Consider the following 16,756-nt stretch of genomic DNA (forward strand, 5'->3'; position numbering starts at 1 on the left):
TTTGAGACTGGCCCTGCTCATCTCAGTTATGAAGGGACTGTTCCAACCTTGCTGGCTGGACAAGTCCCCCACAGCCATGGGCTAGTTTTTAGGGGGAATCATCTGTTTTGCTCACAGGGCATTTCCATCTCAGGAGCCAGACCTCAGCTGGTCCTCATGGCCTTTTCCAGGGCTTTACTCTTGCCATGGGGCATACAGAAGCTGGAGTCCTCTGGCAGCTGAGCTCCTTATCCCTGGGTAATGAGGCTAAAATACACTCTTTGCTCATTAATCAGGGCTAACTAATCAGCTGAAGAAATAACCGGCATCATCGCAGGAGACTGATCAATAGCCCTTCAGTTCAGCGCTGTCTCCTCATCACAAATGATTGCAGCTGCAAGGAGAGCTGCTTCTGGCTGAGGAAAATCACAACTGGTCAGGTTTTTCTGAGGATGTTTGAAAGGCAGCACCAGCACTGTCTTGTTTGTGGGTCCCCTCTGTGCTGCCCCGGCATCCCACTGATGCTTTGTCTCCCACAAAGTCTGGGCCAGCTAGAAAATTCTGTTGGTGTAGCTCTGTCTGCTTACCAAGTAAAATGAAGAGAGCTAGGGACTTGCTTACTGTATGCAAGTTCTTGTCACCTTCAGGATCTTTCATTGCTGTTTTACAGAGAGAGGGCATCTGGACACGTCTGGACTCTACACACGGACACAGAGCCACAAACCTCTGGGCTGTGAGGGCTATGGAGATGGGCTCTGTGCAAACATGAGATGCTCTGCAATCAACATCAGAAATCTTCAACATTTACGTTGCATATGGATCCTATTCCTTCTCCCACTGAGATTAAAATATGGTGTCCACAGGCTCCCAGGTCAGGATGAAGAAGGAACTGGGTGCCTTGATGGCAGCAGAAAGCCCAGAGAAGAACCGCTTTAGCCCTCCTGTGCCACACGTGTTACAGAAATCTTGGAGGTGTGTGATTTATGTCATCAGTCTGCAGAAACCCTACAAAATGGGAAGTCTGGGTTTCTTTGATAGTCTTACAGTTCACCAGCAACAGGGATGAACGGGATGCACGGGTCATTTACAACATCCCTGAGCACAATCCAGAGCATTAGCAGCCAGATAATCAAAAGCAGCCAGTGATCAAGGAAAGCCAACTCTGTATTTAAGGAAAACACCAGCTCCTGAGAAATCCCTTACCTCTAATTGTATCAAAGAACATAATTGCATCTTTGTCCCCAACAGACCTAAAAATCAATCCAGCTAAGGAGTGAGACAAAGAAAGGGGAATTAAACTCCTGCTTATCTCTGGTAACTAAATACAGGGATCTTGCTCTAAGTAAGATCTGTATAAATAATAGAGTAGCCCTTGCAAGCACTGCACTGTCAGTTCATTTGGAGGGATGGAGCTTGTGAAGATGGGCAGCAAGGACACATCCCCTGGTATTAGCTGGGCACCCTGCTGGGCTCTAAAAAATACCACAACTTTGGAAACCTGTCAACAAAAAAGCTCATCAGCAACGTTAGTGTTTTCCCTAAGATGTTTTTGACTTTGATGGGCTGTTGCTCAGACGTTTTTGCAGCAGAATCTGGCTGCCAGCCACGTTGTCTTTGTTTTGGACCCGAGTTATTTCTAGTTAGCAAGGTGATGTGTGAAATCCTAATTTCTCATCCTCCTTTTGCTCCTTCCATTTGCTTCTGGTGCATAAGAGAATCATGAACCAGTGACAGAAAAGGTCATAGAATCAGAGAATCGTTTCAGTGGGGAAAGGCCTTTAAGATCATGGAGTCCAACCATTCACTTCACACTGCCCAGCCCACCACTGACCCATGTCCCTCAGCACCTCAGCTACATGGCTTTGCAATACCTCCAGGGATGGGGAGTCCACCACCTCCCTGGGCAGCCTGGCACAGTGCTTAACAATCCTCTTGGGGGAAAAAGTTCTTCCTCATCTCCAATCTAAACCTCCCCTGGTGCAACTTGACCTCATTTCCTCTTGTCCTATCACTTGTCACTTGGGAGAAGAGACCGACCCCCACCTCACTACAGCCTCCTGTCAGGTAGTTGTAGAGAATGATCATGACTTCCCTCAGCCTCCTCTTCTCCAAGCTAAACACCCCCAACTCCCTCAGCCTCTCCCCATCAGACTTGTGCTCCAGACCCTTCCCCAGCTTTGTTTCCCATCTCTGGGCACGCTCCAGCACCTCAGTGTCTGTCTCATAGTGAGGAGTCCAGAAATGAACACGGCACTTGAGCTGCCAGTTCAGTTAATCTGATTTTCTAAGAAAGAAAATAAAAATAACCACTGCCCAGTGTGATTTTTGCTCTCTCTTTATGCAGCTGTGCAATCACTAGAGGGAGGCAGACAGTAAATTTATCTGTCCTAAGCTCTCAGCCAGTTTACTGTTCCCTTATAAATGACAGCAGAGCAGCTGTAAGTAGGAGTTGCTGGAATGTAATGCTGCCCAGGGGGGAAATTGGAGGGCTAGCTGAAATCAGCTTAATTTGGGGGCAGTCCCTTTGATGTCCCTGCTTGCACCGATGGCCCTGAAGGCATCTGTGGCCAGCCCAGGTGCCTCAGCAGCTTCAGAGCTGCCCCACTGTCAAGGATCACATCTGATCTGATTCAACCCCATCCTGAGAAAGCAGGAGCAGAGCAGCTGGTAGGGAGGCTGAGACCCCCAGTATGGGATTTTTGGCTCTATGATGTAGAGCTGTCAGCACAGGCCAGCATGAATGTGCCCACCAGCTCTCCTCCAACAGCTCCTCTCAGGCCAGATGCCCCCCCCCCAGATAATGAACAACCCCTGAACATGAGGATTTAGTCAGAAGGGGACAATATCCTAATGGGCAATTTATGTTTTTATGGAAATACAATCAATCAAACAACCAAACAAGCTCCCAAGCACACTGAAAATACCCCTACACATGAAAATTCCTCACTCCAGTACTTACATCTCAGCAAATGAAAAAGAAAGTTGGCCTTACAATTTATTTTATCATCTTCACTCCATCATCTGCTAAGCTGAAATGAAGCAAACACTCCCATTCCCCTCATGAACCAGAGGGTACCTTTGGCATCTCTCTCCTTTGCATCAGGGCATGCAGCCAGGATGATTGTATTCCAGGGTGTCCATCCTGGTGGCACAACGCTGTTGGGTGTTGGTGAGGGCAAACCCCATTTACATGGAGTTTACACCACTTAGGCACACAGAAGCCTCCAGGACTGGATGGGATCCCCTCTAGGGTACTGAGGTTTGTGCTGCTGGGAGAATTACAGCCTCTCACTGGCTTTTTGGTCTGTGGGATTGCATAGAGGATGAGCAGAAACATTTAAAACCAGGGACCTGGGATGCAGTAGCACCAGTGCCATGCAAACCCCAGGCAGGGATGCAGTAGCACCAATGCCATGCAAACCCCAGGCAGCTGGGAAGATCTGACATAGTCCTTGTTTCTCCCCATGAGAAAAAAAATGAGTGTCCCCTAAACATACCAAACTGTGATGACTTAGGAAACCAAAAGGGAAAAGGATTTCTCCCTTTCCTTTTGCTAAATGGTGACTGACATTTGAAAAGGAGTGTTGTCAGAGCCACATGTCACACGGCCTCATTGCCTGGCCCCTAATGGCAAGTGAGACTGTTACAGCTGAAAGATTTTTAAGCATCTAAATAACTTCCACATCATCCCCTGGGCTATTTGCCTTCCCAACTTTGGTTTAGAGGAGAGGAGCTACTCGTGTTACAAGGTGGTTTCACTCTGTATCAGAAAGGTGTAGCCCTGGGGGAAATCACAGCCTTCAGCAGAAGCCAGTTAAAATGTTGTGATGAAAACACTTTTACATTAGGGTTTGGGGTTTTTTTTTTCTCCTCCAGTAATAGTATCCTTTTTTAAAATTATTTTTTAAGAGAAAAAGCAACTTGGGTTCAAGTTCTGGGACATCAGCATCCCTTTAATTGCAGTTTGTAGCATTATGCCTTACAAAAGGCTATTGCTTTCCCACTGAAACACCCAGGAAAGAGGGACTACTGGATGGCCGCTTGGAAGGACAGGTTTCTCTCTAATGAGTGATATCTGGCCTCGTTTCCCTGATTAGCTAATTGCTATCACATGGGTAGCAGGGCAGTATATGAGTGAAGGAGCTGGCAGGTTCTCCCCTTGGCTCCAGGGATGTGTTTTGGAGAAAGATTGGGCAAGGTGGTGATCCCACATTTACTCTGTTTGGGGGATTATTTTAGGGAAGGAGAAGTTTTCCGTTTCTTTTGTTTGTTTTGGTCTCATTTTAATGTTGTGCTTCTGCCATGAAGCCTTTGCCCTCTCTGATACTTCTGGCCCTGCTCCTAGCGCTGTGGATGTGGGGACAAGCTGCTGGCAGGCAGGCTCCTGGGTCGATGCTGAGGTCCCGCTGTGGTGCTGCAGGTTGTGATGCTGCCCTGAGGGTGAGTGATGGGGAGGGAGGATTGAATTCCCTGTAGGGAACTGTCTGCTAATGGATGTTCTCTTTTGCATGGCTGCTATGGATTCAAGTACAGTTAGGCCTCACTTCTCTATTTTGGGGGTGTTTTTGTACTGGCTGTGATGTAGCAGCATGAATCAAGCACTGTCATTGGGTGTAGGGAGGAGTGAATATTTATTATCATATAGAAAAAAATGTGGTGGCCAATGGGCTCAGCCCAGGTGCAGGTAAATCCCCAAGCAAGCAGCACACTGAGCATTTAGTACTCCCTTCCTGTTGGGCTGGGCAGTGGTACCTGGCTCTGCAATAATGTTCTGCGTTCTTTGTAGGCCTGTGAGTCCTCTCAGGAATACCAGAAGGTTAAAACTGGTAAGAGTCAATTCTTATCCTAGGCTTATTCTTTTTACCTTGAATAAATAATCTCCAAAATTTGTTGGGTACCTCAAGCTGCAGTGTGGAAAGGCAGGAGTAACAATCTGGCCCCAGAGTGGTGTGGGGAGGGATTCACAGTCATTTTGGTTGGAAAAGACCTTTAAGATCATGGAGTCCAACCACTCACCTCACGCTGCCAAGCTCATCACTAACCCATGTCCCTCAGCACCTCATCTCGGTGTCTAATATCTCCAGGGATGGGGACTCCACCACCTCCCTGGGCAGCCTGGCACAGTGAAGGGGACAAGGCTGGTACCAAGTGCTGGGGGAGAGAAGAATTGATGCTCACTTGGGAGACAGCAGCTGCCAAACCTCTACCATAGAGCAGGAACCCGGAGGCAGGAGCTGAGTGCTCCAGCAAATCACTGTCAGGCAGCAATTAAAACAAGTAGCAAAAGTTCACTCCAGATTTTAATTACACTCCTGTAGGGTAAACCTATTGCTGTCTCTTGGCTCTTCTAGCTTTTTGTGATAGTGTTTTTGGGAAAGATTATTCCTGCTCAAAGGAAGGTGTTTTCAACTTTGAGGTCTTAATTAGCTGTGGTGAGATGCTGATGTTCCTCATCTTAATAAGGCTGTGAGGGCATATTGCTTGGCTGAACTCTTTAAAGCAAAGGGGTTGAAAATGCCTTCAGGACAGCACTACCTTCTAGCTCTGTGTGTGTATAAACAACAAAGGTTGCCTGTGCTCAGAAACCAAACATAATAGCACTCATGTTGCTTTTATAACTCTGCCTGATGTGGCAATTCCCCAAGCCTTTAGCTTTGATCCCTCACTAGTCTGACCTTGCAGCTGGACAAGGACAAGGGGTAATGGTTTTAAACTGAAAGAGGGTAGACTTAGGTTAAAAGAATACTGTTTTTACAAATAAGGTGGTGAAACACCATCACAGGTTGTCCAAAAGGGTGGTAGATACCCCATCCTTGGAAGCATTCAAGGTCAGGTTGAATAGGGCTCTGAGCAGCCTGATCCAGTTGAAGGTGTCCTTGATCATTGCAGGGGGTTGGACTAGATGAACTTTAAAGGTCCCTATGGGAACCTGCCTTGCTGGGACAAGCAGCACCAACAGTGTAGCTGTGCTGAGGCCTATGTGCTCCTACATGAGCAAGCCCTGCTCTGGGGTAGTAACAGTGGAGGTACAGCCAAGCTATTCATGGGGCAGGGGGTGGCTAGGGCCTCTCTGCCTGTCCTCGGCCTTCTGAGTACTCTGGAGCTGCACATACTGCTGGGGTGAGCATCGATGGGGAGGAGGTTTGGAGTAGGTTACTGGCACATGTGAGTGGAAATAGTGACTTGGACTGGAAGGAATGGCAGTTTTAAGCAAGCCCTGGGCTGTTGTGTAGGTGCCTGCTCAGGTGGACACCTCCCCTCGAAGTCAGGACCTGATACAGGGCTACTTGCTTGTTCTTCTGATGATAGATTTGTGTGTTGCTTGGCAACTGAGAAGGAGAGGTAGCAGAACCAGGAGGTAAGAGTGCATGAAAGCAATTTCTGGAGGTGAAGACTGGTAGCTGGGGACTGGAGATAGAGGAAAACCTGAAGTGGTTGCTGCTTGTCTTGCAGGGTCAGTCTCTCCTTGGATATTGGCATATGTCCCTATAAGAAGCTGCCACAGAGTCCTGAAAGACAAACGTGGGGAGTTTTCTCCTCCAGCATACCATGGTGAATCCCCCATAAGCTTTTGGTGCAACTGGACGATCTGGGCAGGATCCAAAAAGCACATAGTCATTTATATTCAGGGCTTTACCACTAAGGAGAGTTGCAACCAAAATGAGGACAAAATCCTGTTTGAAGGAGTTTCGTCACTGGTGGAAAGCAGTGTGGTTTATGCTTGTTGGGAAAAGGAGATGCATGTTTTTGCCACCTTTGCCCAGGCTGTCCACGTTGTGCTGCTGAAGAGGTACTGGCCAAACTGCAGAGACACACAATTTAAAGCAAAGTACTACATCTTCCAAGATCAGGAAGGTGAATCTTCTTCCACAGATGACGTGGCTTATGAAACTCCTGCTCCAAAACTATCAAAGCAAGATGGTATTTTTCAGTCTGGATGGGCTGAAGAACTTAGAGATGTGCTGGGCTTTGCAACCACACGTAGCATCGTGAACCTTGGCAAGACCATGGTGTTGAGCAGTGGATTGATGCAGGGAAGAGGGACCATGCTGGGTACTATGGCTCTGAGAAGTCCTGTTGAGCTCAACCCATATGAATTAGTGAGGACTCCACCCCTGGAGAGAAAAGCTCCTTATGTGCTGGGGTCTGAGCTACCAGGAGGTCTGAGGTGCTGCGAGAAAGCTCAAAGCAGAGGAACCCCTGAGGGTATAATCCCCACTGCAGCACAGGATAGCTGGGAGCAGAGTTTCTCTGTGAGTGGGGACGTGACTGTGGGTTTTGGTTACATGCCCAGGCTTTCAAGTGTGCTTTTGGAAACTCCTTTGCCTGGTGCCTTGCAGGTAGCAGAGCCTCTTTTGCAGCCAGCAGGTGTAGTTCTGGAGAGCAGCCAGTCCATCCTGCACCCTACCTCGAGGCTGGAAGATCTGAATGACCTAAAATTTATGATTAAACCAACATGCACAAGTCACATGGATTTGGCTGCTCACTTGTCATCTTTGTCCCCTGGCAGAAGACGAAGCCAAGAGAACACAGATACCACCATGTCTGGAGGGCTCAGCACAGTCAACTTGGAGAAGGAAGAAAGCTACCCTCAGTCAAACATCCCAGTGGGGGATGCTGATGCCCTTGCCAAGGGCCTGATGGCCAGCCTGAGTAGCCCCTATGAAGTGGTAAACAGGGACTACTCACATTTGCTGCCTGAGAAAAGCCAAAGATGCCAAAGCTGTTCTAGGCATTTGCCCATCACTCAACCTGAGCTGGAAAAAAACAGCCTCCAATATAAGAGGCTCATGGATATTTCCTCCTTGGAAAGTTTTAGGGGAGTTGTCAGGGGGGAAACAGCATTGCATCCCACAGCACCGTGGGACATTCTGCAAGAGCATCATCATTTGCGTGGCCAGAGCAGTCGTGTCCTGCACTCAGCCCTTACAGACCATGTGAGCCTTCCCCAACATGCCCAAGCACATGTCAGTCCAGCTGCTGAGAAAGCTCATGGGCCTTCCTTGGGTGTAAAAAGCTGCTGCCACCAAAGTGACCAAGCTGCACAGCCAGGGCTGGTTGTACCCCCTTTGTCAACCAGGCTGGAGCATCCTTCCACTGCCATTTCCACCCTACGGACAGAAACAGTCCCTGTGCTGGTTGTCTCCTGCACAGAACCTGTCCCTGCAGACTTTGGCTCTACTGATGTCATCCCTGAACCACCTCTTCCTCTGGGTACAGAGCCTGTGTCCAAGGTGATCTCTCCACCAGCAGCTTTGCATTTGGAGCCCAGCAGCCTCAGGCAAAGGGCAGGCATCTCACCAGCTAGCCCAGAAGAACAGGAGATGGTCTCCCCTTCCCCACCCTGCCACCCATCAGCAGTCTCTGAACTGGGTGCAGATGGGTCTCCCGGATGCCTTCACCCTGGGATCCAAAAGCAGGTTCTGGAGAAAACAGGTGGCCAACAAGAAGCTTCAGCCCCTCTGGGCTTGCCAACTGGAGGTCCTTCCCCAGCTTCTGTCACCAATCCAAAGCCTGGAGTGGGGCTTCCCTGGCCTGAGGATCACAAGAGCAGGGGCTCTGGGTTGGCATCACCTTCCCTACCTGACACCTGGGGAGTGAGGAGAGAGGGTCGTGTGGTGCCTGCGCAGCATCAGGGCACAGGTGCTAGTGACAAACTGGCTTTTCCCTCCATCCTTGGTGGATTTAAAGTGCAGAAAACCACCAAAGCTCTTCAAGTGGGTGCAGGAGAGTGGAGAAATTCCTCTTCCAGTGCCACTCCTGCACACTCTGGCTCTCCTGTGGCCCAGGAGGGAGAAACAGTGTCAAGAGGCCAAAAGCTTCCAGAGCTCTCTGATTCTGCATCCAGAAACACCGAGGTACCAGAAGGACAGCAACAGACACATGCTGGTAGGTCTCACTGTGGCTCATTTTGGTATAAGTTATCTTTAGAAGGCAGAAGTACCTGGTGGGGGCAAAGGCAAGGCTGCAGCTGTACTCTGCAGCCCCAGCCTGGCAAGTGTAGCCCAGCTGTGTGGGGAGGGACAGGCTTTTTGTTGGCCAAAGCTTTGTTGGAAACAAAATCATATAACTCAAGCTGCTGAGAGTTGAGTGGGCTGCAAAGGGCCAGATCCCTGCAGAGCAGCTGGGGTCTGGACTCAGCTCTGGCCACAGAGCTAAAATGTGGCTCTGGGGGATGAAACTACTGAAATCTTGCAGCAGGGGAAGGTTTTAAATGGAGCCTCTTCTGGTTTTTAAACAGCAGGTTTTAAATGGGGCTCTTCCATGTTCTGGTGCATATGGTAACTGTTGCCTATGCCTTTCCTTTCTGATATGTCAGAGCTAGGACCTCCCTGGGCAATGCAGTACTCCCCTGTCAGGAGCTGCCACCTTGTCTTTCGGGATGGCTCTGGGATGTTTTCTCTGCCCCTGCACGCTGATGTGACAACCACCATCTGGTGCAACTGGACCATAGTGGCAGGCTCCCAGAAGCACGTTGTCATCTACATCCAGGGCTTCCAGGGGAGCGATGGCTGTGGCAAGAACCAGGACAAGATAATCTTTCAGGGGGTCTCATCAAGTGTGGAAACCAAGGTGGTGTATGCCTGTCACAACCGAGGAACTCTCGTCTTCGCCGCACAAGCTGCTGCAGTCCATGTTTTGTTTCTGTCAGGGAGTGGTTCCCCAAGCCATCAATATGAACATTTTAAAGGACAGTATTATGTGTTCAGAGATTCTGAAACTGTAGGCTCTTCAAATGATATCATAGCTCCCCAACAACCCTTTCAGGAGGTCTCCAGAAAAGGGAGCCAGAGGACAGCAGTAACAAAAGGTTTATTGACCATGCTGAAAGCCTCCTTGGGCCCATCAGGTGCTCTCTCTGCTGGCAGGATCCAGCCTGAGCTTGTGAGCCCAGATGAGGAGGCTCAAGACCCTCCTGATCTTGTGGTAGATGCTCAGTCTGGTGCTGACCTGAACAACCTTGACCTGAATGAATGTGGTCAGCTGTTGAGTAAAAGAGAGTTGGAAAGGACCCTTAAGGATGACAGCACCAAGGGCAGAGGAACCAAAGACGGAGTGTTGATGGAGCCATCTCCAACTAGGCAAGGCAATGGGTCTAAAGCTGAGCTGTCTGCTTTGGGGCCTTCCAAGGGGGATGAGGAGCTGGTGTCTGCTCTGGTCACCATAGCCCCATGTTCCTCGGTGGTCATTCCTTCCTCAGAGATGCCCAACAGCAACAGAAGTGTCTCTGCCAAATCATCTAGCCTGGGTCAGGCCAAGGACGGCCTGTCAGAAGAAGTGGTTGCTGCTGCACACCCCACACAGGCATCAGTGCTGGAAGAGCCACTGCTAAACACGAGCACAAAACCTTCTCTCTACCCCTCTCCTAATGTGACTGCTGGAGGTGTGATGTCTCCAGAAGAAGGGGACAAAGAGCTCTTAGGTAAGGTATTTATCTTTGGTAAGGTGTTTTTGGGGGTTATTTGTGGCTGAACTGAAGCCTGGCACTGTGCAACATTCATTTCCAGTGATGCAGCATTGTTTCAAGAGATTTTATTTGTAGACATGGCTGTCACCTTCAGCTGGTCCCTGTGGTAGCACTCTGGACTCCTCCTGTAATCCAAGGAAGGTGGTACTTGAGAATAAAGGATTATCTGTTGCAACACAGGCATCTGTGGGCTGATGTTCCTCATAACAGACAGAGACAGGGTCCTAATCCAAGTACTCTGAATTATCCCTGGAGCAGCCAGCCTCTCAGCTGTGACTTCACACCCAGTGCAGGCTGTGAATGCCTGTCTTGGTGTGAAACAGCTCCAGCTTGCACAGATTCCCACAGCTGTAGCCTGGCACGGTTCTCTTAGCCATGGAAATAGAGTTGGAGCTCTATAAATTAGATTGGAGGGACCAAAAAAAAAAGCCTTTTGTCTCCTAAGAAAGCTTAGGAGCTGATGGTAGATTTTTTTCACATGAATATTTAGACACTGATATGTATTAATTTCTGTCTGAAAGTAGAAAAGTTTTCAGTTCATGTTTCCTCCTCTCCAAATGGTTCTTCCCCCTTCTTTATAGTTGTGTGGAATAGTTTATTTAGCTCTTTCAGCTGCTGGCACCTAGTACCCCAGCTGCTTTGCTCCATTGGAGTCCAAGGCAGCTCTGTGGTAGGAGCTCTGGTGGCTTCACAGGGAAAAAGCTTCATCCAGAAATGGGAATGAGGGGTATTGGGGTGATTCCTTTCTGAAGTACACTTCCCATTGTGGAGTAGATTGCATTTAGAGCTTGATATTTAATTTCACTATGAGTAACACAAGTAGGAGCTGGCACAGGACACTCTGCAAGAAGAGTGACACTTGCCTAATGGACCTTTTTCTTCTCTGACAGATCTGTTTTCTGCCCTGGCATCTCTGGAAAATGACACAGTATTGCAATCCCAACACCACCCTGGAGGTGAGCACATCTTGAAACACTGCTCTAAGTTGTGTTGTGTGTGTGCACTTCACCTGCTTATTGTTCAGCAAGCAGTGGAAGGTGCTTCTGAGCAGTAACCACTTCAAAGATCTTGATTTTTTTAAGGTATCACTGTAATTCTGCAGTTGTGTTTTGGCCACTTTGTGCTTACCTTGGGGAAACCTGAATTCACACACTGACTCTGACATGAATGCTTGGTTGAGGTCAAGCATTTCTTATTGGCTGTTCAAAGATTTTTTTTCCAAGCTAATGAGCCTTAATTCTTCTGAAATACTCCAGTGGGTGTCTCATGACTACCTGCATCAGAAACCTGCAGGAGTGCTGCTCCTCAGACTGGGGACAGAAGCAAAACTTCATGAGGGCATTAGCAACTAAGCAGCACAATATTGGGCTGCGTCGCAGAGCAAGCCACACAGACAGCTTGCAAAAAGGAGTCAATACAGATGGAGCCTGAGCTTTGAGCAGGAGAAATATTGCTGAATAAATAGGCTTTAAACAGCAGACTCTGGCAAATCTGTGCCAGCTGGATCCAGCCAGACCCCAGCAGTTTATGTGAGCTGATCCCAGAGATGGGTGAGAAGCAGGCTTTTGGAATCCATCACAAATTATGACGACACCTTTGGAAAGACAATAGGTAAAGAAATGGGAGTGTGATCAGATACAGAATCCCAGAAGGGCAGGGGTTGGAAGGGACTTCTAGAGATCATCCAGTCCAACCCCCCGCTAAAGCAGGTTCCCCTCCATCAGGTAACACAGGAACATGTCTAGGCAGGCTTGGAAACCTTCAGAGAAGGAGACTGGGCAGCCTGTGCCAGGGCTCCCTCACAGCAAAGAAGCTTCTCCTCATGTTCCAGTGGAACGTCCCATGTTCCAGCTTGTGCCTGTTACCCCTTGTCCTGTCACTGGGCACCAAAGCACAAAGACTGGGCCTGTCCTCTCAACACCCACCCTTTAGATGTTTATTAGTGTTGGTAAGGTCCCCCCTCAGCCTTCTCCAGGCTGAAGGTTCCCAGCTCTGGCAGCCTTTCCTCCTAACAGAGATGTTCCAATCCCCTCATCTTTGTAGCCCTCTACTGGTCTCTCTCCAGCAGTTCCCTGTCCCTCTTGAGCTGAGGAACCCAGAACTGGACACAGGACTCCAGATGAGGCCTCACCAGGGCAGAGTAGAGAGGGAGAAGAACCTCCCTTGACCTGCTGGCCACACTCTTCTTGATGCATCCCAGGATGCCATTGGCCTTCTTGGCCACAGGGCACATTGGTGGCTTATGTGTAGTTTGCTGACTGCCAGAACTCCCACGTTCCTCTCTGCAGAGCTGCTCCACGTTAATGCTTTGTATGCTTTTTGATGAAAGAGCAGTTCTAGTATTCAGAATCAGCATTGGCAAAGGTTTGTTTTCACCTGTTACTACCTGTGTGTCCCTGGCTGACACAAGCATGTTCTGCTGGTGTTGATGTTGAAGAACTGACTCATTTAAGGAGCCTATGTTTTGTTGTGTGAACTTAAACATGGTAGAACCTTGTGTCTCCTGGTAGATGTGCTGTTTGAAGTAACTACTGAAATCAAATCCAAGGACTGGATTTCTCGTAGTGGAAGTGATCTCCTTGAATCTATGAAGAACCATGTGAGTTTGGGCATGGGAAGTGGGGGGGAAAAGCAAATGTGATGCCCCAGATCTTCAACTGAAAGAGACCATGCTGTGTGTACCTGGGGTTACTATTGCCCTTCCTTTTCCCAAATGACCTTGTGTGTTTGTGGGGGGTTGAACTGAAGCTAAGTAGATGGGAGCAGTTAGTGTTCTCCTGGAGAAGAGGCTCAGAGCAGTTGGGCTATGGAGCATCTAATGCATCCCAAGTGGCTTGTGAAGGGGGAAGAGCAAGGTGGGGAGGTGGTCTGGGGAAAAACCGTTGCCATACTCCTGCCTATCAAACATCAAATCAGCACTGGTCACTGTTCCTTTGCAGATCCAGGAGAACCTGAAACTTTCTACCAACAGAGTCAATGAAATAAAGTTAAAGGAAATCAAAAGGTAGGGTTACTTCTGAGTTGCTGGCCTGGCAGGTGATTCTCCTACAACCTGTATTATCTCTTGAACAGCAGTGGCTTTGCTTCTCATTTTCCTTCCCCAGGCACAGAACCAGCCTTGCTCCTTTCCTGTGATCTGTAACTTGTCCTGAAAGTAGAAAAAAACATCTATTTTCTAGAGGAAAGGTGGTGAAAGTTGATGTTTAGTGTTGGCTAGAGCCTGTATAGGTCTAATATGGATTTAAATTCTGGAGGAAATGAAGGATGCTCGTGCCCACCACAGTGTTTGCTGGAGAAAGCTGGGAGCTGTCAGCAGGGTTCCTGCCACATTTTGTTGAGGCTGACTTGGGGCTGTGAATTGCCACTACAATTTGCTTTATATGAATATCCAGTCACCTCAGCCTATCTCCAAGTGAAGAGCCATTACCAGGCTTTCCTTTTTCTCTTGGTCCAAGTGCAAAGCTGTCACCAATCACCTTTGCAAGAGCCTGCAGCTCTTGATCTAACCTCCGTGGGTGGAATGTTGCACTGGGCTTTCAGAGCTGAGCCTGCCCACCTCACCTTGGGCTCTCCCCTGCCTGCAGGACCAGTGATGCCAACCTGCTCCTCACCTTCTGGCTGCACCTGAAGCCGGAGGAGAGAAATGTGTCTCTGCTCCTGCACTCTCAGCTGCAGGAGCTGCTTGGCACCTCGGCAGGAGTGGAGAAGCTGCAGCTCATTTCGCTGTATGTTGAAGGTGGGTGCTTTGCTTTTCTCTGGGATAAACCCTTTTTATGCCAAGCCTGAGGGCACCTCTTCCCCTGTTACAGATGTGAACGAGTGCAGGGCTGGGGTCAGCCTCTGTGGGGAGGGGGCAGAGTGCTTCAATGGTGTGGGCACCTACCTCTGCCGCTGCAAAAAGGAGTATGAAGATCATTCTCCCACCAAGTCTGGCACCCTCTGCATCCGCCCTCCCCTCTCAGGTAAAGGACAAAGCAGTGGCTACATGCTTTCTCCTATGGCTGGGGGTTTTTCTGTGGGTGATGGGTATCTTTCCAAGGCAATTCCCAGATGGTAGTACCCATTGGCTCTCCCTCCTTTGGCATTAAGAGCTCTTTGAGAGTTGTTTTCAGCCATGAGCAGACTTGGAGGCAAAAGTGATCCTTTTGGAAACTGAGGGGAGGAACGGTGAGGTTTAGGCAGTGTAGGTATCGAAGTTAGGAGGAGAGCCTTGTGCTCAAAGGAGAAAAGCAAAGTGTGGCTCAGGGTGATTTCTGAGTTATCTGTGCTGTGGCTGATGTGATCAGCAAATCCTCAGGGTGCCTTGAGGTCTTCTGTCACACTGTGTAGATCTTAGTGAAAAATACACTGGTGTTCCTGGTGTTTACCCCAGCTCTCTCCTGACGTATCTGACATAAGGCTAAGCAGATGGCATGTGATGCTTGACTATAATCAGAGCTGGCTAATTCCATCTTGCAGGGGGCCTCCCAGCCTGAAAGGCAGCAATGAATTCTGCAGCATGTCCTCAACACATTGCTGCTACTTTACCAAAACTACTCATCTCTGCGGCACTGCAAGTGGCTTAAACCTGAATGTGAGCTTGCAGACAAAAGGCATTTCTCATCTGTCCTCCTAGCTCCAAATTCATTAACCAGTTAGTTTAAGCCTACCCAGGAGCAGCTGGATATTGTTATATTCAGATAAAAATAACTGTGAACGTGTGTTTGTTGCTTGAGTCAAGAAGGGTCCTTTTGGGGCTGGATGGGGAATGGTGATGGGTCTTCTAGCATCTGTGTAGCTGCACATGGATTTGGCAAGGGCTTTGCTCTTTTGGGGCTCTCCTGGGGTAGCACTAACCCCATGCTGCTCCTGCGGGCTGTCTCTGGGTCTACATATTTCTTTGGGCCGGAGTTTTGGGAGGGATGCTCTGCCTCAGGGGTGGCTATGAGGGTTTCTGGAGGGCAGCAGGTGAGACAGTGACCTTCCTGGAGGAGCTCTAGGTCTTCTCACTGTGACCATGATGTTGGGGGGGCTGTGAGCACAGCGGGAGCCACTGAGACAAGCAGGACCAGGCCGTGGCCCTTTTCTTGCAGGGATCAGCATCTTCCTCCGCCACGCTGACATGCTGGTGGGGGCAGCCATTGTGGCTGTGCTGGCCATGCTGGTGGCTGCCGTGGCCTTGTGCAGGGCCTCCAGGCAGCAGCAGCATGGCAGGAGGAGCCCAAGCCCTGAGGAGCCGCCGGTGAGGGCTGCAGAGGAGCCAGCCATGGAGCTGCATGACCTGGGGCAGTGCCTACACCTCGACCCCTTCCAGCTGAAGCTGCGGGCCAGGCCCCCTGAGTGGCTGTGGGCTGTCCGGGCTCACCCTGACCGGGCGTACCAGGGCTTTCAGGACCAGTCCCCTCCGCTCTGAGCCTGTCCTGAGGCTCTTGTGGCCCTGGTACCTGCTTTCCCTGTCCAACACAAGCTGTGCAAACCCCTTTCTGGTGAGGGCCACAAATATCTCACCACAGCCTTCCTCTTCTTGGAATTCAGTTTTGTTTTAATACTCAGCTTGGGAAGCAAAGTGCTTGTCCCACACTCCTGTACATCTTGTCCTGACTTGCCTTCCTCAAGAGTTGTGCATAACTGTCAGCAAGTCCAAATTAAACACTTATGTTATTTGGTTTTTTTAAGGAAAAAAGGAAATAAGATGTTTTGGTGCTTAATTTAAGGAATTAAAAAGTATTCTGCATCTGTGCTTAGTGCTGCCTGCTTTCCCCTGCCCCTAAGGCAAAGCTCTATGGGAAGCTCTGGCATGCCCTGAAGATTTTGGGGGGGGGGGGGGGGGGGGGGGAGTTCTTCCAGCCTGGCTCAGAAATACCCCCCAGAGCTCAACTTAAAGTTTCTGGAGAGACTCCTACCCAGCTTACAGGGGACAGGAGTTTTGCTGTTGACATGAATACTGGTTATTGAGATGTTGGCTGCAAAAGGCACCATGTCCAACTAAATCCTTCTCTCTGGCAGTAAAGCACAGTTGGGTCCCCAGCTCATCCTGCAGCTTGAAGGTCTGTAACTTCTCTATTGGTCTAGCTTAGGGATTTGAAAATCGAATCGGTGGGGTTTGCTTGGTTTGTTTCTTTCTGGGAAGCTGTGCAGTGGTGTGGTGGCAAATGTCCCACTGGAGGGCACTGTCTGCCACCAAAAAAAACCAGCAAGGGCTGCTGCGCCTGCACTAGCCCGAGCAGGGGCTGCGAGATGTGGGCCACAGCTGGAGCTGGGTCTCCCTGGGTGAAATAGGACTGGTTAGTGCAGCTCAGGGGTGGGGTCTGCACATGTTGACCAGCTTTG

At 49.4% G+C, this 16,756-nt stretch overlaps 1 protein-coding gene across 27 annotated transcripts in view; it reads left to right on the forward strand.

Annotated features, from left to right (window-relative positions):
* The window catches only part of LOC133624800 (uncharacterized), a 118,215-nt gene that overhangs the window by 20,395 nt on the left and 81,064 nt on the right, over positions 1-16,756 (forward strand). For 8 of the 27 annotated variants that reach the window (XM_061989153.1, XM_061989154.1, XM_061989152.1 and 5 more), the window contains 11 exons: positions 650-951; positions 4,325-4,419; positions 4,766-4,805; positions 6,433-8,868; positions 9,299-10,402; positions 11,338-11,403; positions 12,958-13,046; positions 13,387-13,451; positions 14,032-14,183; positions 14,257-14,409; positions 15,520-16,184. In XM_061989153.1, the coding sequence (XP_061845137.1) occupies positions 4,333-4,419; positions 4,766-4,805; positions 6,433-8,868; positions 9,299-10,402; positions 11,338-11,403; positions 12,958-13,046; positions 13,387-13,451; positions 14,032-14,183; positions 14,257-14,409; positions 15,520-15,839 (4,512 nt within the window). In that variant the 5' untranslated portion in view covers positions 650-951; positions 4,325-4,332 and the 3' untranslated portion in view covers positions 15,840-16,184. Of the gene's footprint in view, positions 1-649; positions 952-3,257; positions 4,420-4,765; positions 4,806-6,432; positions 8,869-9,298; positions 10,403-11,337; positions 11,404-12,957; positions 13,047-13,386; positions 13,452-14,031; positions 14,184-14,256; positions 14,410-15,519; positions 16,185-16,756 lie in introns of those variants that run through there. The other 19 variants (XR_009818117.1, XR_009818120.1, XR_009818116.1 and 16 more) reach the window with 9 other exon arrangements.

Source organism: Colius striatus, chromosome 2 (genome assembly GCF_028858725.1).
Source record: "Colius striatus isolate bColStr4 chromosome 2, bColStr4.1.hap1, whole genome shotgun sequence".
Classification (NCBI taxonomy): Eukaryota; Metazoa; Chordata; class Aves; order Coliiformes; family Coliidae; genus Colius; species Colius striatus.